The sequence below is a fragment of the Prionailurus viverrinus genome, chromosome D1 (assembly GCF_022837055.1).
Source record: "Prionailurus viverrinus isolate Anna chromosome D1, UM_Priviv_1.0, whole genome shotgun sequence".
Classification (NCBI taxonomy): Eukaryota; Metazoa; Chordata; class Mammalia; order Carnivora; family Felidae; genus Prionailurus; species Prionailurus viverrinus.
Window position 1 is genome coordinate 10,192,587 of NC_062570.1, and position 22,473 is coordinate 10,215,059.

At 43.3% G+C, this 22,473-nt stretch overlaps 1 protein-coding gene across 8 annotated transcripts in view; it reads left to right on the forward strand.

Annotated features, from left to right (window-relative positions):
• Window positions 1–22,473, forward strand: part of DIXDC1 (DIX domain containing 1) — a 74,161-nt gene that overhangs the window by 13,382 nt on the left and 38,306 nt on the right. For all 8 annotated transcript variants that reach the window (XM_047877476.1, XM_047877481.1, XM_047877478.1 and 5 more), the window contains one exon: window positions 19,932–20,061. In XM_047877476.1, the coding sequence (XP_047733432.1) occupies window positions 19,932–20,061 (130 nt within the window). The remainder of the gene's footprint in view (window positions 1–19,931; window positions 20,062–22,473) is intronic.

Below are 22,473 nucleotides of genomic sequence, written 5' to 3' on the forward strand. Positions count from 1 at the left end.
GCTGTGTTTACCAGACACCTTGCCAGGCTCTGGAAATAGAAGTCAAATAACATTGAGGCTGTTCCTTAGTGGAGCTCATAGGTCAGTGAAAATAAAGTAAATATTCAGAGTATCAAACCCAGGGAAACTGTGGTGTTGTAGAAATCTTATTTGTCAGGCAGAGCGAACCTGAGCCTGGCTGTTGTGTAAATGGCCTGAAGGGCTGAAAGTTATGGGGAATGATTTATTAAAGGGTTGGTCAACTGGAAGTGTCTTGTCTGAGCCTTCATTTTTAAAACGTGTGACCTGGAAGACTTTCCTTACTAGTTTCCCTCCAGGTAGAATAGTAGACATTTGTATTCCCACATGGAAATTCATCCACATGGTGGTCCCTGAGAAATTCAAGAAGAGCCTTTGTCTGGTGTCGTCCCCTAAGGGGGATGTAGAAAGCATGGAACGCTGCAGCAAACCTCACCCCTCTGCCCCATGCTTCCATGAAATAGGGTTTGCAACATGGGGCCAACCAGAGGCTTCCAGACATTTCCACAATGAATTCCTCTGTGCTTTGCTGTAGAAATTAAAAGGCCTGTTAAGTCTTCAGTGTAACAAAGCACTGCACTCCCCAACCACCACCACCTCTTCCTCCTCCTCCTCCTCCTCCTCCCCCTCCTTCTTCTAATCTTGACTGATTTCTCCTCTCACCCAGGCTCATTGGCTTTGTTCCCACAGGAGTCAATGCCAGCTAAACAGATGCTCCCAGGCAGCAAGCTATCAGGCAGCTTTCTGTTCCTCATGGTGAGTGAAGGGCTGGCCAGGCGTGTGGAGCAGTGATAGGGTGCTGTTTGCCAAGTACCACTCCCCTAGGCACTTCAGAGAGACTGGGGAGCACCGCAAATGCTTCACTGGCCATTACTGGCCTTGTGTAGGCTGCAGGGACCAGAGTCTCAAAATGACACTTTACTGAATATATTTCCTTGTATGTTAACCCCCAACCAGGCCCCATTTAAGTGGTAATGAACATGACCTTCAATGGTCAGGGATGGTAAGGGAATAGGGAACCAATCCCAAAGGCTCTAAGAGTCGCTCCATGACCTGTTTCTAGGATAGGCGACACTTGTAGACTTATATAGTGATGTCCCATTCATTCATTCATTCACATTCATTTATTGAGCACTTTATAACTTGTACTGAAGGAACAAAGTGTTTGTGGAACTTGCAACTAGTGGAAATTTTAAAATAAGGTTAGGAGGGGCACCTGGGTGGCTCAGTCTTTTGAGTGTCTGACTTTAGCTCAGGTTGTGATCTCGTGGTCTGTGGGATAAAGCCCTGAATCAGGCTCTCTGCTGTCAGTGCAGAGCCAGCTTTGGATCCTCTGTCTACTTTTCTCTCTGCCCCTTCTTCGTTTGAGTGTGTGTGCTCTCTTTCTCTCTCCCTCTTAAAAATAAATAAACATTTTTTTAAAAAGATAAGGTTAGGGGCGCCTGGGTGGCGCAGTCGGTTAAGCGTCCGACTTCAGCCAGGTCACGATCTTGCGGTCCGTGAGTTCTAGCCCCGCGTCGGGCTCTGGGCTGATGGCTCAGAGCCTGGAGCCTGCTTCCGATTCTGTGTCTCCCTCTCTCTCTGCCCCTCCCCCGTTCATGCTCTGTCTCTCTCTGTCCCAAAAATAAATAAAAAACGTTGAAAAAAAAATTTAAAAAGATAAGGTTAGGAGATGAAATCTTTCAGAAAATCTTTGGTTTTTGGGGCGCCTGGGTGGCTCAGTTGGTTGAGCGTCCAGGTTCAGCTCAGGTCATGATCTCGCGGCTCATGAGTTCAGGCCCTGCATCGGGCTCTGTGCTGACAGCTCAGGCCTGGAGCCTGCTTCAGATTCTGTGTCTCCCTGTCTCTCTGCCCCTCCCCAACTCACGCTGTGTCTCTCTCTGCCTCTCAAAAATAAAACTAATAAAAAAATTTTTTTTTTAAAAAAAAAGAAAATCTTCGGTTTTTCACCTTGTGGAATATTATCCTTTGACCACCAGGCTGAACTCTAATATGAAGAGCGCTGCCTATATGGGAAGAAGAAATTTAATGGTATTTTTACTTGTGATCTTTATTTTTACCTAATTAGCCACCAGGTTCAATGAATAAGTAGCCTTTCCTGGCTCAGTAAAGGCCTGAAAGAGTTAACAGAAAAGATATACCATATTATGTTCTCTTCCTGGCAGAATTCAGGCCAAGAAGAACTCAAGGTTTCCAAACCTGCCTTCCCCCCAGTTTCTCAGCAGGGTCTCCCCACCCCCTCATCTTCTGTAGTTGGAGGGTCTCAGTTCCACACAGGAATCTGGTTTCACTGTGAAGCTGATTTCCTTCCTGAGCCAGTCAGATCTCCTCCTGAACTCTAGCCCACCACCAAAGCCCTGCTGCTTTTTTTTTGTTTGCCTTTCTTGCTTCCCAGCAGGGAGCCACAGAGCTCACTTTTGGATGCTTCTACATGAGGAACAGTAAATCACAGACTTTCCTGGTAAAGCCCAGTCAGTGCCTTTTGCAACTCTAACCAAACAAGTCCCCTGCAGGAAGTCTCTTCGACCTTGAGGCTTAGAGGAGACAGAGAGGAGAGGCTGGGTTTGCAAACTTGTTTGGAAGGAGGGGCAGGTCCCAAAGAAAAACAGGAAAGAAAGTTACAGTTGGCACAGGAGTGGTCTCAAGGTCAAGATTCCTATATGAGTGAAGATGGTGAACAGAACTGTCTCTACTTGGAAGAGTTTTAACTTATATTGTAGGGCTATTTGGAGTGTCTTCGAGGGAGCTGATGGAGATTATGGGGTTGCTAAGGGCCGCCCACACCAGCCACTCTTTGGTGCTACCGCTGCTGACACGGCTTTACAGCCGTTCGGTCTCACCAAGCCCAAATCCTGCTCAGACAGCTGAGGAGTGTTGCTGCATCTACTTTTCTTCCCCCCGATGCCCGACTCAAAGGACTGGCACAAAAAGCCTGTCTTTCTAGACTTCTGGATTACACAGGTATCTTTCCAGCTTCCTCAGAACAAGTTAGAGATGTTAAATCTGGACCAAGATTAGTTCTGTCACTGACATGGTGTATTTGATTGTCTTGCTTTTTTTATTAGTTTGATTGCAAGTGCCAAGAACCGAACTTGAGCTAGCAGAAATAGAAAGTGGAATTTACTGACTCATGGAATCCAAGGAAAGGCTGAAAAATTAAACCATGGAAAGGCAAGAATGGAGCAGAGTCCCAATGAAAATCAAGAACTCAAACACTGGAGGCTCCCTCCCTCTGCTTTTTGCCACTTCTCTCTGGTTCTTTCTGTGGGTGGCTTTATTCCCTTTCACTCTATATGGCTTTTCTCTCTCAGGTGGGGATCACGGTCTATGGCAACATCTAAGTTTTATATCTTACAACTTTGTCAAAGAAAGATGGGTGGGGAGAAGGAGACTGATTCTATTCCTGGAGGCCAGATAAAAAATTCCAGAGGTTGGTTGGACTTGAACAGTCAACTCAACTGGACCAATCAGCTGTGGCCATTGGAGGAGGTGATGTCATACCAGCCCAGACCTAGGGCCCATCACTGTGTATGCAGAGGGTGTGTGTTTCTACAGAAGGGGAATCATTGTGACCTGGGCAGCTACCCCGAGAGCCGTTAGCTCCACCACCGTGTGGGCCTGATTTGAATCTGTTGTCCTGCTGTGATTCTCCACCTGTTGTTTTTGGAAATAGACCAAGAACTAGGGGCACTATCAAGATGTATATCTTCATATTCCAGATATTTTCATTTTGCTGAACCTATTGGCATCTTCACGGAATAATTGACTAATAAAATGATAGTGCTAGAAGTAAATGAAATTCAGTGGGTTTTTTTTCCCCACCTGTTGCAAGAACCCCTTAAGAAATTATCTCATGTGGCTAGGGTAGGGAGTTGGAGGTGGAGAAAAAGAGGGTTGGATGAGCTAGGCTCTGGATCCCTCACCCTGGCCCTAATCAGGGAATCTCTACTTCTCCCTATTTTACATATCTGGCTTTCACATGGGTTATAATTTGAGAAACGATTATGGGACCAAAAAAAGAAGGAAGAGGAGGAGGAGGAGAATAAAACTACTAGTCCAACCCCCAGAGAGTAACAGAGGAGAAGAAGGAGGAAGACAAGGACAAGGATGAGAAGAAAGAGAAAAATAAAACTACCAGTCCAATCCCCAGAGAGTAACAGCCTTTTGCAAAAGCATATGGTATTTCATCTGCTGCAGACGAACTCTAGTAAATTTTAAAGCCAAGCAGCATTGCTACTCAGGGCCTAGGCTTGCAACACAGGCTTCTTTTAAGATAAACATCTTTGTGGGGGAAGTGGGTGGTGTGGCTGGTTCTCCTGGTGTCTACTTTGTCCTTCAAATCCTTTTTTCAGAGCCAGCAGTAGGCATTTATAGCAAGAACAGGGTCTGGCCTTCCCCTTGGGTGTGAGGTACAGATGCCTTCAGATCAAAGAGGAGGTTTGGCTTAGTGCTCAGCTTCCCCGATCCGACTTGCTGGCTAAGCAGAGACCTAAAGCGGGGGCACCCTAACCTGTGGATGAGAGTGGCCCCACTCAGTTGTGATTCTGCAGTCACTTTGTTAGATGCCATTGAGGAGGTCTCTGTCAACATGCAGACGTAATAGTGACATGACATTTTTCAACCAAAAATATTTTATCAAGGATTCAATCAGTGATGATCAGTGATATTAATGCTTTCGTTTTATTAATGATTTCATGCTTCTGAGTTTTTAAAATGACTTGAATCTGGGCAGAATAGGAACTGTGCCCAGCATTTGGATCCCTACCGTTCTCCTGGACTGCCTTCAGGCCCCGAGATGAAGATAGTCTAGCCTCCCCTAGACTCCCCTAGTGGGGAGCCTCCCCTCCCCACTGCAGTGATTGTCCCTCTGTGCTACCACAGCAAAGCCACATCCTGGGACATATTCCACAGGAGGGTCCAACCCTTGACATCTTGAACTCTGAGACTGTGCTCTCCGCTCACAACCCCAATCTCCACACTCCTTCCTTCCCATCAAACCCGTTTTCAATCTCATCAGCCTTCTCTGTCCTGTCAGGTTCTCAGCGCTCCTTTGATTTCCTGTCCCCGGTGCAGGACACTGCAGTCACTTGACAGACACTCTCACCACCTCCCGCACTCCCTTTGCTTTGGTTGATTGCTGCCTGTTCTGGATGAGCCCATCCCTGGTTCCCTCCGGCAGGCCTGCCGAGCAATGTTAGAGGGGATCGTGCAGCCTCGCTGATAGATTCAATTACAGAATCCTGGTCTGCAGCCCTGGCTGAGTCTTTGGTGTTGCCGGGACATCTTTAGCAGTCACTGTTCTTCCCAGCTTCCCACAGCATCCCTTCCCTAAGCCTCCTTCATTCTGCTCCGCCCTCTCACTCTCCACAGCTAGTGGACCTACTGATCTTTGTCCCACATTTTTTCCTTGAGTTCTTCTTTCCAGTTTATCTCTTACTTAACTCAGGCTAAGGACCCCATGGGCCTAAACCAAGAAACTACCCCTGAAGCAATACTGCCCAGACCAGTTTGAGCTTAACCCCTGACACCCCTGACCAGATGGGGTTGACCCATGGGATGCCCGACAGTTCCTTCATCTCATTATCATACTAAAATATCTGCCCAAGGAGGAGCACAAGCCTCATTTACATAACATGCAATGCCCGTGTAGGCAAGTTACCTGAGGCTGCATGTGTGACCTTATGCCCACATCTACACACCATGACAAAGGCTCCCCCTTCTAAATATTCATCCTAACCCTAAAGAAAAGGAACCCGTCCGCCCTTCCTCAGGGAGTTTCAGCTTTGCAAGTTATTCCCTAGATCTCCTTAATTTGCTGCAAATAAAGTTTCTTTTGTGCGACAGCTCCACCTGCTGTGGTTTCTATATGTGACTCACCCATGAGCAAACTCACGTTAGTTACTTAGTCCAATTACACCTCTTTCCCATCTCATAACTTCCCCACATAGGTACCTGTTCCCGCCTCCTCACAGAGGAGGATGTAGTCCTCTCCTCTGAAACCTTGCCACATCACTCACCCTCCCCTTGAGTCTGTTTCTCCTTCACCAAGCCCTCATCTCTGCCTGCAGTGTCTTCCCATCCCGAAACACCCTTGTTCCCTCACCCCCCTTGCGCTCCAGCTCACACCCTCTCTCCTCCCCTCAATGCTCCTGCTTTCCTACTTCCTGGTGTCTTCTAGGTTCACTGGGTTCACTGCCGTCTGACTTCTCACCTACCACTCTGCAGTATCTGTGCTCAAAAAGGTCACCAGAGCCTGTTAATTATTCAACGAAATGGGCTTTCCAGTCCTTAGCCTGACTTCTTGACAGCATTTGACCTTCCTGACCATCTGTCTTAAAATTCTCTCATTCCTGGATTCCTACATAACACTTTCTCCTGATATTTTTTTCTATTCACTGGATCACTTACTCTAAAATTATATTTATTTATTTGTTTGTTTGTTTGTTTGTTTGTTTATTTATTTATTTAAAGTAAGCTCTACCCCGAACATGGGGCTTGAACTCACGACCCTGAGATCAAGAGTCTCATGCTCTACTGACTGAGCCAGCCAGGCACTCCAATAATTTCATTTTTGCTCATGTCATTATATTCTCTGGAGTAAGGTGGAGTGGGTTCACATCCCTTTTTTCATCATTCACCAGCGTTATGGCCTTGAGCAAAGTCTCCTATATAAGAAACGGGGCTAATAACATAGGCTTTAGCCATCAGGTATGGGGATTAAAGGAGCTAGTACATGAAAAGTGCCTCATTCAATGACTGACAAGAATTGGCAGTCAGTTCCCTTTCATTTTCTTCTTTCCCTTTGGTGCTCCTTCCACTCCCTTTCTTGCCAAAAAGCTTTTTATAGTTCACTTTAATTTTGGGGGTGTTGTAAGATCCCAGGATTTGGAGTCAGCATTGAATTCAAATCCCTTTTCTTCCACCGAGCAGCCCTTTGGCCCCAGGCGTGTTGTTGCTCTAAACTTTGGTTTCCACATCTGTAAAATGAGGATGATTCTGTGTGTATGCATTGGGGGGGGGGGGTTAATAAATCAATATTAAATATATATATTGTTTATACATAAATTAAAATATTTTTATATATTTATTTTTGTAAGTAAATAAAGTGGTAAAGTGCTTAGCACAGTCCTGGTAGGTAGCAAGCACTCAATAGGTCATAGTTACGGTCTTACTTGCACCTAGTCTATACCTGTCACACACAGATGCCCTCAAACATGCATCTCCCACCCCTCCGCCATCTCTTGTGCTCTAGTACCTGTGTTTTGCCAACTTGCTGTGGAACATCTTTGCTCTAATGCTTCAAATAGCTCAGACTGTTGTCAAAACTGAACTATTTGCTCTTCAAATATTTTCCATCTCAGTTAAAGCATCCCCATCCCTCAGGTATGACTTTTTGGACCTTCTCTTTTTGTCGCTGCTTTTGTCCTGTCAGTCACCTGACTTGTTTCTGGAATTTGTCCTTTTCTAATTATACTGCTTCAGTTCAGGCTCTCATCTTCTCTCACTTGAATTATTGCCTGGTCTTCTCACTGGTTTCTCCAAATCTGGGTGCTTCTTATTCTACCCCATGTTCTCCTCTGTGTCCGGAGTAGACCTTTCTAAGTTGCAGGTCTCACTGTTTCAGTCTCCGGTTTCAAAACTCCACACGTTCCTGTTGAAGGTCTTTGAGCTGCAAGTCTGAGCACAGATAGGTCTTGTGCTGACCTGTTTCTCCATCATCGTTGCCTGCCTCTGATGGCTCTGCCCACACGCTAATTTGTTAACTGGCTATTCCTCCAGAACACCATATGCCTTCACTGTGCTTTTTTTTTTTTTAACCACCCCTCTGTAGGATGCCCTTCTCCCCTTCTGTAACTGGCAAACATCCTTAGGGAACCACACAAATGTCTCCTTTCCTCTAGACCCTACCCTCATCCCCACATCCTTCCATCCTGTTGCTCCTTCTGTGCACAGATAGCATTTGTTAGTATTTCTCCATCGCCACTGTAATTACTTTGTATCATAGCCTGTAAGCTGGGCTTGGCACAATTCCTAGCAATGTTGGTTGATTTGAATGAAGGAATGAATGCTTGAAATGATACCATCTAGAAGGATCTTGTGAGATGGAATTTCACGAGTGAAATTTATTATAGGTAAATATGGATCAAGAAGACCAATTTTACAAGAACAAAGATGGAAGAGATTGGTTTAACAGTAGAATGTGTTAAAAATTACGTAGGGGTTTTGGTTGGCAGTACTGTATGAGTCAACAATGTGAGGTGGTAACAGAAAAAGAAAAGAGGAGGAGGAAGAGGAAGAGGAGAGATGAAGGAGGAGGAGGAGGATAGAATGTGAGGACAGAATGAGGAAGCTGAGTGTCTGGTTTTACACCCAGAGCATTGTGTTTGGTTCTAGGTATCATGGTTTTAGAGGAACTTAATAGCAACAATTCTTGAAACCATTTTATTTTTACGACTTCTTGAAAAAATCACCAAACTAGACAAACTACTAGTTAACACAATGGAGAAGAAAAGGGGAGAAAGCACAAGTACACAAAGTAAGAAATGACAAGGGAGAAGTAACCATTGAAACAAAAAATCGCAAGAGTCTTTGCAAGTCTATGCAAAAAACATTTTAAAACTTTGATGAAATGGATAATTTCCTAGGGAAATGCTGATGACCCAAATTGAAAGAGACAGAAAATTTAAACAGACCAATTTCTATGGAAGAAATAGAGAGTCTTATTAAGGAACTGTTCCTCAAAAAAAGTACCAGCTCCAGGTTATTTCATAGAGGAATTCTACCAAACTGCCACGTATCATCAGATAGTCCCAATGCTCTGTATATCATGTTCTATATCTATCTATATCAATATTGATATAGATATTGTACTAACATAGCACTGTTAAATAAAATCCAATACCACATTAAAAATATAATTCATGGGGCACCTGGGTGCCTCAGTCGGTTAAGCACCCAACTTCATCTCAGGTCACGATCTCACAGTTCATGGGTTCGAGCCCCCCGGTTGGGCTCTATGCTGACAGGTTAGAGCCGGGAGCCTGCTTCAGATTCTGTGTCTCCTTCTCTCTCTGCCCCTCACCTGCTTGTGCTCACTCTCTCTCTCTCTCTCAAAAATAAATAAACATTAAAAAAAATTTTTTTTAAATATACAATTCACTATCATCACCTGGGTTTAATTCCAAGAATGCAAGATAGGTTCTTTATTAGGAAATCCGTTAGTAGCATATACCATATTAATAGATCTCAAGAAAAATAATTATAGGATTATTACAATGAAGGTTGACAAAACTTTTATCGAAATTCAACATCCATTCCTCATAAAATGGTCATGAAAATAAGACTTGATTGATATAGTTAACATGATAAAATACATATACCTTAGTCCTAAAACCTGTATCTTCCTAAATTGGGAAACACTGCAAATATTTTTTCTAGGGCTGGAAACATGGGTAGGATACCCATTCTCCCCTCTATTCCATTTTTTTTTTTAATGTTTACTTATTTTTGAGAGCGAGAGCGAGCGAGCAGGGAGGGGCTGAGAGAGAGGGGGACAGAGGACCTGAAGCAGTCTCTGTGTGGGCCTCGAACTCGTAACCATGAGATCATGAGCCGAAGTCAGCCGCTGAACCAACTGAGCCACCCAGGCGTCCCACATTCCACTTCGTATCAAAGGTATTAACTGGCACAACTAGGCTAGAGAAGTTGGTTTAGAGGCACAAGGCTTACTAATGAAATAAAACTATTTCTTCTTGCAGATATGATAATAATCCTGGAAATATTTGAGAGAATTAGTGATAAATCTCAAATAGTAAGCGATAAGGTAACAGTATATAAAATTAACATACTGAAATCAATAGTTTTATTTTTTTTTTAACGTTTATTTATTTTTGAGACAGAGACAGAGCATGAATGGGGGAGGGGCAGAGAGAGAGGGAGACACAGAATCGGAAGCAGGCTCCAGGCTCTGAGCCATCAGCCCAGAGCCCGACGCGGGGCTCGAACTCACCGACCGTGAGATCGTGACCTGAGCTGAAGTCGGACGCGCAACCGACTGAGCCACCCAGGTGCCCCTGAAATCAATAGTTTTATATACCCAAAAAGTAGCCAATTAGAGACCATAATGATACAGGAAAGCTCATTTGCAATTGCAACAAGGAAGACTAAGTACCTAGAAATGAACCTAATAAGAAATGTGTAAAACCTGTAGGAGGAGGAAAACTTTAAAACACTCCTGGAAGAGGCACCTGGGTGGCTTAGTCGCTTAAGTGTCCGATGTTGGCTCAGGTCATGATCTCATGGTTCATGGGTTCCAGCCCCACATCGGGCTCTGTGCTGACAGCTCAGAGCCTGGAGCCTGCTCCGGATTCTGGGTCTCCTTCCTGCTTGCGCTCTGTCTCTCTCTCTCTCCAAGAATAAATAAACAATAAAAAATTTTTTGAATGCTACTGGAAGACACATTTGAACCAAAGGAACAACATCACCATTTTTGAGGACTATGATTTAACATTCTAAATATGACAGGTCTTCCTAAATTAATTTATAAATGTAATATACTGCCAATAAAAATTCCAACAGACTTTTTTAGGAAGTTAGGTAAAGATAACAAAATTCATATGGAGAAATAAATATGCAAGAATATTCAAGAAAATACTAAAAACCGGAAATTTCAGGGGGTGGGGGGACTAGCTTTACTGAGCATTAAAAGGTACTGTAAAGCCTCTATAATTAAAACATGCACGAATCAACAAATGTACGAGTTATGTAGGATGCAAAGTCCATAAACAGACCCAAGGACTTCTGGAAATTCGGTATATGATAAAGGTAGCATCTCAGACCATTGGGGTAAAGAGGGACTTTTTAACAAATGGTGCTTTTTGTAAAGGATGAATTGGATTTATTTCTCACCTCATATATAAGAATCCCAAATGGATTAGGGATCTGAATGTAAAAAATAAAACCAGACAAGAACTAGAAAAAAACAGAGGTGGAGTCTTCTTTCACCTCAGTGAAGGGAAAGCCTTTCTAACCATCACTCAGAATTCAGAAGCAATACAATAAATGATCAATAAACTTGATTATATAAAAATAACTCTTTCATGGCCAAAAAGACAACCTGAGTCAAGTCAAAAGACAACTGAAAAGCTGAGAAGTCTCTGCAACATATGTCAGAGGCAAAAGGGTAGCATTCCCAAGATACAAAGAGTTCTTAAAAATGGCAGGACAAAGGACCAGAAACTTTGATAGAAAAACAAGAAAAAGACATGAACAGACCAATCATTTAGATATGAAAAAAGTTATAAAAGGTAAGATATATAAAATGGATTATTAAACCTACAAAAAATCAAACTCATAATGAATGAAATGAAAATTAAAACACTGAGGTACAATTTCTCACTTATCACATTGGCAAGAATTAAAGGTATGACAACATATTCTGTAGGCAAGGCTGTGGGAAAGTCGTGCGCTCGTGCATTCCTCATGGGAATGCAAAGAGATACGATCCTTTTGGCAGGGAATTTGGCAATATCTGATAAAATTACATACCTGCGTGCCTCTTGGTCCAGCAATCCCACATCTTGGAATCTACCCTGAAGGCAGACCTGCATCCACGTGAAAATACCCAGGCCTATACGATGTTCACTCATTGCAGCATTGTTGGTAATTGCAAAACATTGGGAAAAACCTAAGTGCCCATACACAGGAGAATGGTTGTATAAATTATGGTATGTCCACATAATGGAGTGCTATGGTCGCTGTAAACATGAATAAAGAAAGTCTCTGAACCAGTGTAGAGTGATTTCCAGACTATGTTAAGTGAAGTGAAGTGCAAAGTCCAAGTACAAAAAGAATATCAGTACTGTGCTAGTTTTCACATAAGAAAGAAAGGGAAATAAGCAAGTATACACGTGTCCTTTTTCTGGATAAACTGGAACTCATGTGGTTGGTTACTATGAGGTGGATGGGAATAGATGGAAAGAACTGAGAGAAGGGAATGGAGTAGAAAGAATGACGTAGCAGTGACACTTTCCTGACTAGATGTTTTTGTACAGCTCTGACTTTTAGGATTGCTAATCATGCAATCATCCATGCACCTAATCATCCAAAATGTGGAGAGAACCCAAAATGGACTACTGATAGTACAAAACGAACCCCACTGTATTACAAATGAATAACATAACCACACTCAAGGGACTGGAGAAGAAAAGAACTAACCTAAGTCACTTTTTGCATCAGCATTTTGACTCTAAACTCGAAAAGAACTATGCACAAATATTATACTATGGTTGGTAAATTGATTTTTCACAAGGTATGAGTTAGCAAGTCTGACACTAACTTATGTGTTTCTAGGATCAAGCAAATATTAGTAAATATATAGTGGAGAGTGAGAGTTCTGGTTTCTCACTGGGAGAAAGGAGTTATAATAAAGAAAAGGGACAGGAAGAAGTGAACTCTGTGGGCTTGGTTGGAGGAGGGATCAGTGTAATTTATGCTGTAATTCATTGTATGTCTGTCTCTCAAGGTGTATGTGCATATGTGTGTATACATACATGCATTTTCTTTGTTTTTTTTTAAAAATGTTGTATTTGTTCTTGAGTCAGAGAGAGACAGAGCATGAGCGAGGGAGGAGCAGAGAGAGAGAGCGGGACACAGAATCCGAAGCAGGCTCCAGGCTCTGAGCTGTCAGCACAGAGCCCGACACAGGGCTTGAACCCACAAGTGGTGAGATCATGACCTGAGCTGAAGTCGGACGCTCAACTGACTGAGCCACCCAGGCGCCCCTACATACATGCATTTTCTACTCTACTACTGAGAAGGCCAAGAATGTAACCCCAGTAACAATGAGTACAACTCATGCCCAAATTTTGATTTCTAAAAACCAAAGAACTAGAGTTCTTTTGAGAAATAACTGATTCCAGAGCTGGGCAGAGAAAGCCTAAGACAAGGAGTGTGGAATATCTCATGACGCCAGGAAGTAAGGAAATGTTCAAAGAACATGATCAGGCCGTATGAACCAGCAGTCCTACTTCTGGGTCTATATCCAAAAGAAAATGGGATCTTGAAGAGGTATTTGCACACTCATTTTCATAGCAGCATTATTCACAATAGCCAAGAGGTAGAAGCAACCCACATGTCCATCAACAGATGAATGAATAGGCAAAATGTGGTATAAACATACAATTGAATATTATTCACCCTTAAAAAAGAAGGAAAATCTGACACAAGGGGCAACATGCATGAACCTTGGAGACATTACACTGAGTGAAATAAGCCAATCACAAAAAGACAAGTACTGTATGATTCCATTTGAGTTCTCTAAAATAGTCAAATTTATAGAAACAGAAAGTAGAACAGTGGTTGCCAGGCACCGGGAGGAAGGGAAATGGGATTTATTGTTTAATGAGCATAGGGTTTCATTTTGCAATATGAAGATATTTGTAGATTCATTGCACAACCGTGTGAATATACTTAACACTACTGAGCTGTACACTTAAAAATACTAAGATGACAAATTTTATGTGATGTATCTTTTTACCACAATTTTTAAAATGACTGGAGCATCTGAAAAGGATACAGGAGCCAACATTTGTCCCAATTTGAGCAGCACAGGTAAATAATGATAGTAATGGATTAATATAACGAAAGTGAAATAAATACCCATGATCCCATACTGATATAAATAAGTAAATGGGGGAAAAGAAAGAGCTTTTCCTCATATTAGGAATTCCAACTAGTAAGTGTAGAAGGAATGATGGAATTAGAAAATCATCATTTGGGAGATGTCATAGTAATCAATCAGGAAAAGAATACTCAATGATTTTTTTTTAATTTTTTTTCAACGTTTATTTATTTTTGGGACAGAGAGAGACAGAGCATGAACGGGGGAGGGGCAGAGAGAGAGGGAGACACAGAATCGGAAACAGGCTCCAGGCTCCGAGCCATCAGCCCAGAGCCCGACGCGGGGCTCGAACTCACGGACCGCGAGATCGTGACCTGGCTGAAGTTGGACGCTTAACCGACTGTGCCACCCAGGCGCCCCTCAATGATTTTTAAGAAAGGAAGAATGGATGTTAAGTAAAGCGATGATAGGGAAAAGGATATTTTCATGGTCTCAAATCTTCCCACAAAATTTGGCAGACACCTACCTTAACTGTGTAATCACAATTAATTTCAATAATAATGCGATGTATCAGCATCCTGTGTCTTTTGATATGATGCACAGAGAAGGGTATTGTATGTTTCAAATCCATAACCTGAATTTGATCACTAAGAAATTTTAGACAAACCCAAATTGAGGGACAGTGTACAAACTAACTGGGAAGTATTCTTCAAAATTGTCAAGATCATGAAAGACAGAGAAAGACTTAGCCAGATTGAAAGAGACCAAAGGGACAGGACAACTAAATGTCATATGAGATCTTGGACCAAAGAAGGACAGTAGGTCAATTGGGGAAATCTGAATAAGGTCTGGAGATTATGTAATAGTACTGTGTCAATGTTAATGTCCTGTTCTGTTGCTGTTATGGACGAAGTGCACATTTGGGGAAGCAGGTAAATGGGTATAGGGGAGCTCTTTGTACCATTTTTGGGAGCTCTTTGTACCATATAGGGGAGCTCTTTGTGCCACTTTTATGTAGGTCTGAAATTATTTCAAACTGAACAGCTAATGAAATAAAAAATAATACTTAGGGGTTTTGAATAACCCCCTAGTGTAGGTCAATAATGTGTTCTGGTGGCCAAAGAAGAAAGGAAAGAGAAGAACGAAGAAGGAAAGAAAAGAAAAATATCTTGAATGAGGAATCTTCATGTCTCCTTTAAATTCGGAGTATTGTGTTAGGTTCTAGATGTCTCAGTTTCAGATAGATTTAGACAGAAGATCAGTAATACTTGAAACCATTTTGGGTAAGGAATGTGAGCTTGGCTTGCAACTCTGGATGTGCATAGAAGAATTTAAAGAATATTGGTATAACTGGGCCCCACCCTCAGAAATTCTAACTATTCTCTAGTGGGCCCCCGATGTTAGTATTTTTTTAAGTTTTTATTTAAATTCTAATTAGTTAAGATATAGTGTAATGTTGATTTCAGGAGTAGAATTTAGTGATTCATTATTTATATATAACACTCAGGGCTCAACACAGGTGCCCTCTTTAATACCCATCAGCCACCCAGCCCATCCTCTGCCCATCTCCCCTCCAGCAACCCTCAGTTTGTTCTCTATATTTAAGAGTCTCAGGGTGCCTGAGTAGCTCAGTCAGCTGAGCGTCTGACTCTTAATTTTGGCTTAGGTCATGATCCAGGGTTGTGGGATTGAGCCCTGAGTAGGGCTCTGTGCTGAGTGTGGAGCCTGCTTAAGATTCTCTCTCTCCCTTTGCCCTTCTTTCCTGCTCATGTGCACTCCCCTGCACCTCTCAAATTAAAAAATAAAAGAGCCTCTTATGGTTGCTTCCCTGTCTTCCCCACCGCCATGTTCATCTGTTCTGTTTCTTAAATTCCACATATAGGTGAAATCATATGATATTTGTTTTTATCTGACTTATTTTGCTTAGCTTAATACACTCTAGGTCCATCCACGTCATAGCAAATGGCAAGATTTCATTCTTTTTGGTGGCTGCATAATATTCCATTGTATATGTATACCACATCTTTTTAAAAAAAAATGTTTAATGTTTATTTTATTTTTGAGAGAGAGACAGAGACAGAGTGCAAGCAGGGGAGGTGCAGAGGGAGAGGGAGACACAGAATCCAAAGCAGGCTCCAGGCTCTGAGTTGTCAGCACAGAGCCCGATGCGGGCTTGAACTCACAGATGGCAAGATCATGACCTGAGCCGAAGTCGGATGCTCAACTGACTGAGCCACCCAGGCACCCCTTATATACCACATCTTCTTCATCCATTCATCTATCAGTGGGTATTTGGGCTCTTTCCATAATTTGGCTATTGTAGATAATGCTGCTGTATACATTGGGGTGCATGTGCCCCTTTGAATCAGTATTTTTGTATCCTTTGGGTAAATACCTAGTAGTACAATTGCTGGGCAGATATTAGTATTTTTAAAAAGCTTCTCCAGTGACTCTGATAGGTAATCAGCATTTACAGAACCCCTTGGTTAAGGAATTGTAATGTTTAGCTAGGAGAAAACTCAGGTTAGCTCTACAAGAATCATATGGGGGAACTTGGGAAAATAAAGCTTTCTGAGTTCTACCCTATGGAGAGAAGTTGATGGGGGGTAATGTCTACATGTCTTTGTTTTTTTAAAAGCTTTCTTTGTGATCTTGAAGCACAGCCAGGGGTGGGAACAGTAGGCTGGATCAGTGCTTCTCAAACTTTAATGTGCATATGAATCACTGGGAGATCTGTTTAAAGTGTGGGTTCTGATTGAGTAGGGGTGGGGTGGAGTCTGAGAGTCTGCATTTCTGCCAGGCTCCCAGGTAATGCTGATGCTGCTGGCCTGGGGGCCACCCTTGGAATAGTAGATAGCTACTTAGTGTAGATTATTACACAAGAGACCCAAACATTGGATGTGGGGGAGAAAGTGGTGTAGACTAAGGGGCCTTCCATTCTGAGAGTTTGAGGAAGGTTCATTGAAACTTCAGGGATGCATTTATTTAGGTGATAGTGTGGTTGAGTGGAAAGAGCATTGGCTTGGGAATTAGAGTTTCATATTCATGCTTTACTGTCTGGTGACCTGGAACAAATGAGTTTACCTATTTTGAGTCTCAGTTTCCAATTAGCAAAATAGATACAGTAAAATCTTCCTGGCAGATTAGCATTAGGGAAAATGTGTTTAAAGGACCTAGCAGAGGGGCACCTGGCCGGCCCAGGTGGTGGAGCATGTGACTCTTGATCTTGGGGTCATGGGTTTGAGTCCCATATTGGGCACAGAGTTTACTTAAAAATGAATGAATGAATGAATGAGTGATCTAGCATAACCCTTGACACAGAGTAGGTGTTCAGAACTATGGTGACTATTATTATCATTTATGCTGTAGAATCCTCTTGTTGGAAACCAGAGGTGAGATTAATGTGCATGAAAAGTACTGTTAGAACCTCTCATCAGTTTTGCATCAGATACAACTTCTATTCAATAGCCAAAAGAAGGCTGTGGTTACTCAAGTAGAAATGATCTTGGTCTAACATAAACCATTTGTTCTTGTCTGCCCCTGCATTATTAGCTTTTGCAATCATTTTAAGTCTCGGCCTGATGAAATGTGACAAGTGATTCACTGACTCAAACAAATATTTGTCGTGCACCTGCTACCCTAAAGTCCAGTACTTCTGAGTTGTTGTGACTCCCTGCATAGAGCATACTTCAGACCTGAGCTCCTTTGAGCTCACTGTTCCCTTTGCCTCATTTCCTCTTTCAGGAACCACCCCCTCCCCCACAACCACAAAAGTGTGGTCTCAGGTTGGGCGTATGATCTCAGCACCGTGTGTGACACTGGACGTCCTCGGGGAGATCAGAGCTGGGCTGTGGGAGGGTCAGGGAAGGCTTCTTGGAAAAGGTGATGCTTGGGCTCAGCCTTAAGAGGAGACTGCAGGCTCAGGGAGGGAGAGTGGCTGGAAAGTGTGGTGCGTTTGGGGCACTGCACATGGTTTGGACCAACCGAAACGCAGCAGGCAAATGGGAGGGTAGTGAGTAAGCGGAGCAGAGGCAGCGGCCAGCACATGACAGACTAAATGCAGCCAGGAAGGTTGGATTTTATCTTGACAAGAGAGGCCAGTGAAGGATCTGAAGCAGGAATGTGTGGAGGGTAGGTTGAGGATGATAGTAGATACAGGGAGACTGGTTAGGAATTTTATTATTTTATATATGTATATATATATGTATACACACATGTATATGTGTATATATATACATATATACATATATATACACACATATATGGGTTTTTTTAAAGTTTTATTTATTTATTTATTTATTTATTTATTTATTTATTTATTTATTTATTTATTTTGAGGAAGACAGAGACAGCATGAGTAGGGAAGGGGCAGAGAGAAGGAGAGAGACAATCCCAAGGAGGCTCTGCACTGTCAGCGCAGAGCCCCACATGGGGTTCAAACTCATGAAACCACGAGATGGTGACCTGAGCTGAAACCGAGTTGGATGCTTAACCAACTGAGCCACCCAGGCACCCCTAGGTGTTTTATACCTAAGCCAGGGTCAGATCCCAACTGTTACCCTTAATGCCTTTTTTGGTCCTAACTCCTTTGCTCCAGAGCAGAGTGGTTTACTACAGAGGTACCCTTTGCCTCCCACGGTGCTTGGGCTGTGCAGCAGGAGCAGACCTTGGGCAAGGGTCTGGCCCACATTAGGCAGAAGGTGTGGCCACCCCTGTTATACCAAGTGAGTGGGGTAGCACGATGCCCTTGGTCAATGCTTGGACCACAGTTAGGCGTTTCCATACCAGATCTGCTGTGTCCTGGCTGGGGCCTTGGGGATGTTCCATCACTTCTCTGAACTTCATCTGTAGAATGGAGAGGATACTGACCCTTCAGTGTTTTTGTGAGGATTAATTAGACGGTGATAACGATGAAAATAATAATGACTGTTAAGCAAGCATCAGTTGCGTGGCAGGTCCTGTCCCAGGCACCTTCATTAATACGATAAAACACATATCAAATTCCAGAACTAGTGTTTAGTTCATGTAGACACTCGATTCCTTCCCCTACTGCCTGCTGATATGGCACTTCCTACAGTTTGTCAGCAGCTGATAGATTATTGCCTTAGTACTGTCTTTATAAAGGACTTCATTTATTGCCACAAATCGACACAGAGAAAATAACGAAGATTTAATTTAAGCTCGGGAAGCAATCAGTGGGTAATTTCCAACATTTTATTGAAGAAGTACTTGTGGCGTAGAAATCAACTATTCTTCAACCAGCTTGTAATATAATACCCTTAGCCCTTGAACCTAATGTTTAGGGTCAGGGTCTTGGGCTTCTACAGAAACCAGACAGAGCTGCTGATTGTTCTGGGATATTGTTCATGTGCTCTTTTGATATTTAAGTGTCCATCTTCAGAACAAATGCAAAATTAGAATAAACACCTGGATGCAAGCTTTGGTAGGGGACAAAATGGACTATGTAGGGGGATCCGAGGGCTGGGATGAGTTGTGTGTCCCTATCTGGGCCCGACAGGCTTCTGATGATAGTGGGATTAGCTTTGTCTGACAATAAATGAAAGCCCTCCCTGCCCGCCCCCCGCGCCACAACCTCTGCCCAAGTCTTCAGGGTACTGCTCACCAAAGCTTTTCTTTTTCCTTCTTTGTGCAGATTTTAGGCAACTAGATCCTCTTTGACAACATAAAGCACGGATTAACACTAACTCTGTAGCAATCCCAGGATTATGGGCTCAGGAGAATAAATCTCGGGTTGACAGTGAGATGATTTCCATTAAGTCTCATTGTGAAGAACATAGTGATGGGAGAGGTTGTTCTGAGCTGGCTTGCTGTTGTTTATTTCTGATTCCCCAAGACCAGCCTTATGAGTATCAGTGTCCATTGTGCATGTGAGAATGACTGATTGTTCTTGAGAAGCACAATGGGTTACTGGCAGCAGTGATCACACCCAAAAACTGGCTGTGCTTCTCCACTGGCCCCCATCCATGGTCAAGGGAGCAAAACTCAAGGATAGCAGGAGACCTACTCACTGAAACACTCATCTGTTTCTCTGTGTCTACACTGCCACCAAGTCAGCAGTTAGCTTTCCCTGAAGACTAACAACTAGCATAAAATTAGAGATTTTTAGAACATGCTCCATGTCTCACCATCTTTCTTCATTTCCTTGAAACCTCCTCCTCCCTCTGGATGTGGATTTCCCACCATAGTCCAGTCTCAAATGTTGCCTCAGAGGGTGCAGGGCAAAGGAGAAGAATCATATTCCTTTCCCTTATTTCCACCTTTGATTTTCCAGCAACAGCTCCAGGCGTATGTGGCCTGGGTGAATGCACAGCTCAAGAAGAGGCCAGCAGTGAAGCCCGTGCAGGACCTGCGACAGGATCTTCGGGATGGGGTGATCCTGGCGTATCTCATCGAGATCGTTGGTCAGTGGGCCCTGGACCGATGCCAGCACAAACCAGAACATGCCTTCTTTATCCTCCATGTGCCCTTCCGAGCAGTTTGCTTCTTCTTTATAACATATGGAAATGGAAGTAGAGAAGGTTTAACATTCTTGCCCATCATTAACTCATTTATTTATTAGTCAATAAACAGTGTGCTAGGCACTCTATTAGGCTTTGGGAATGTGATTGTAAGCACAGTCTATGCTCTCGGGAGTCTCCCAATCTAGTTGGAAAGACTGGAAAGTGAACTCATTCCATTAATGTACTTAGGGCTCTGATAGAGTAAGGACAGATAGGAGCACCTGGGTGGATGGAGGCGCCAACCCAGTTCTAGGGGCTCAGCGGTGGCTTACCAGAAGCACCGATGTCTAAACCGAGGCTGGAAAAGGAAGTAGGAGTCAGGAAAGAAGAAGGAGGGTTCCCAGCAAAAGGACCCCTTCTGTGAAACTACCATCATGCCTCACGGAAGGGTTTCCATGAAGAGCCCTGTAACTGTTGCCAGTCGCCCTTATTGGATGGTACCATACCCTTCTTTCTACAGCATTTGTCCACAGCTCTGTTATTACTATGTGTTCCCACGCACTGAGCGGTGACTGTTTACCTCTCTCTCCCGTATAGACCGAGCTCTTATTTAAGAGCAGGTACACGGGGTGCCTGGGTGGCGCAGTCGGTTAAGCGTCCGACTTCAGCCAGGTCACGATCTCGCGGTCCGTGAGTTCGAGCCCCGCGTCAGGCTCTGGGCTGATGGCTCGGAGCCTGGAGCCTGTTTCCGATTCTGTGTCTCCCTCTCTCTCTGCCCCTCCCCGTTCATGCTCTGTCTCTCTCTGTCCCAAAAATAAATAAACGTTGAAAAAAAAATTAAAAAAAAAAAAAAGAGCAGGTACAGTGTAACTTTTTTTTCTGTTCCCACACCTCCTACCAAGTGCCTGGCACGTAATAGGTACTCAGACATTACTGTTATATTCATCAGCTGACCTTGCTTAGAATCCTTGAGAGAGTCACTTGCTCCATCCTTACAAGTGGTGCAGAAGGAGCCAGGTTTGCTACAGGCAGCCTCTCCGTGACTGCCTCACCGGGCCAGCTCACGGATTCATCAGGGCACTCGTTTCTAATGAAAATAACGATGGTAATAGTAATAGCTGCCATCTGTAGGACACTTTTTAATCTCATTTCATTTCATTTCCTTTGATCGTCAAGCCTTGAGAAGCACCTACTATCATCCCTGTTTTCAGGAAACAAGCTTAAAAGAGAAGATTTATAAACATAAATAAATGAATTCCCTGAGCACTTAGAATAGATGAAGCATTGCGCTAAGCATGCTACCTTGGATGGTTTATACTACAGGTGTGATACAGGTACTATCATTTTATGCCATCTCTCACGACGTTGAGAAGGGCTGGGCAATTGTACAAGGCCACATAACTGTACGTGGCAAAAGCTAGACCTGCTTTAATTCCAAAGCTCATTTTATTTTATTTTATTTATTTAAAAAAAAATTTTTTTTCAACGTTTATTTATTTTTGGGACAGAGAGAGACAGAGCATGAACGGGGGAGGGGCAGAGAGACAGGGAGACACAGAATCGGAAACAGGCTCCAGGCTCCGAGCCATCAGCCCAGAGCCCGACGCGGGGCTCGAACTCACGGACCGCGAGATTGTGACCTGGCCGAAGTCGGACGCTTAACCGACTGCGCCACCCAGGCACCCCCCAAAGCTCATTTTAAACATTATTTTTCACTTGCTGGAATAGATTATACTTGAAAACATAATCAGACAGAAAATGCAGAAGCTACAAAAGGATATAAAAGCCTTTTTTCCACCCGCACCAACTACGTGTTCTTTCTGGAAGCAAGTAGTGTTAGCAGTTTCTTACATTTCTTTTCAGAGATATTCTATGCATATACAAGCAATATGAATATGTATTCTTTGGTTTCCCGAAACCCAGATTCTTAAATGCTGCATTTTATTGTGATTTTGCTATATGGAAAAACTCGCTGAATTCACTGCCTTGTTCCCTGTTCTTTCTTTAACGAACCCTCACTGGGCTTTTGATCCCACCTCTCCACTTACACTGCTCTCATTAAGGGCACAACCTTTGCCTTATCCAGCCCAGTGGCTCGGCCTCAGTCCCCATTTTATTCGACTTAGCAGAACTTGACACAGTCGGTCACTCCCTCCCTCCTTCAAACACTCTCTTTTCTTGGCGTCCAGGACTCTCCTTCCTTACTGGCTCCTCCAGCTTGCTCTGCTGGCTTTTTTCCTCCTTCCTGACCTCTAAATGTTGAGACCCTCCACATTCAGTCCTTATCCCTTGTGTTTTCTCTGTCCCCAAGTGATCTCCTCCCACATCTGCATCTTAAGCTCTAAACTTTTCCTTGAGTTCGAGACATGAATA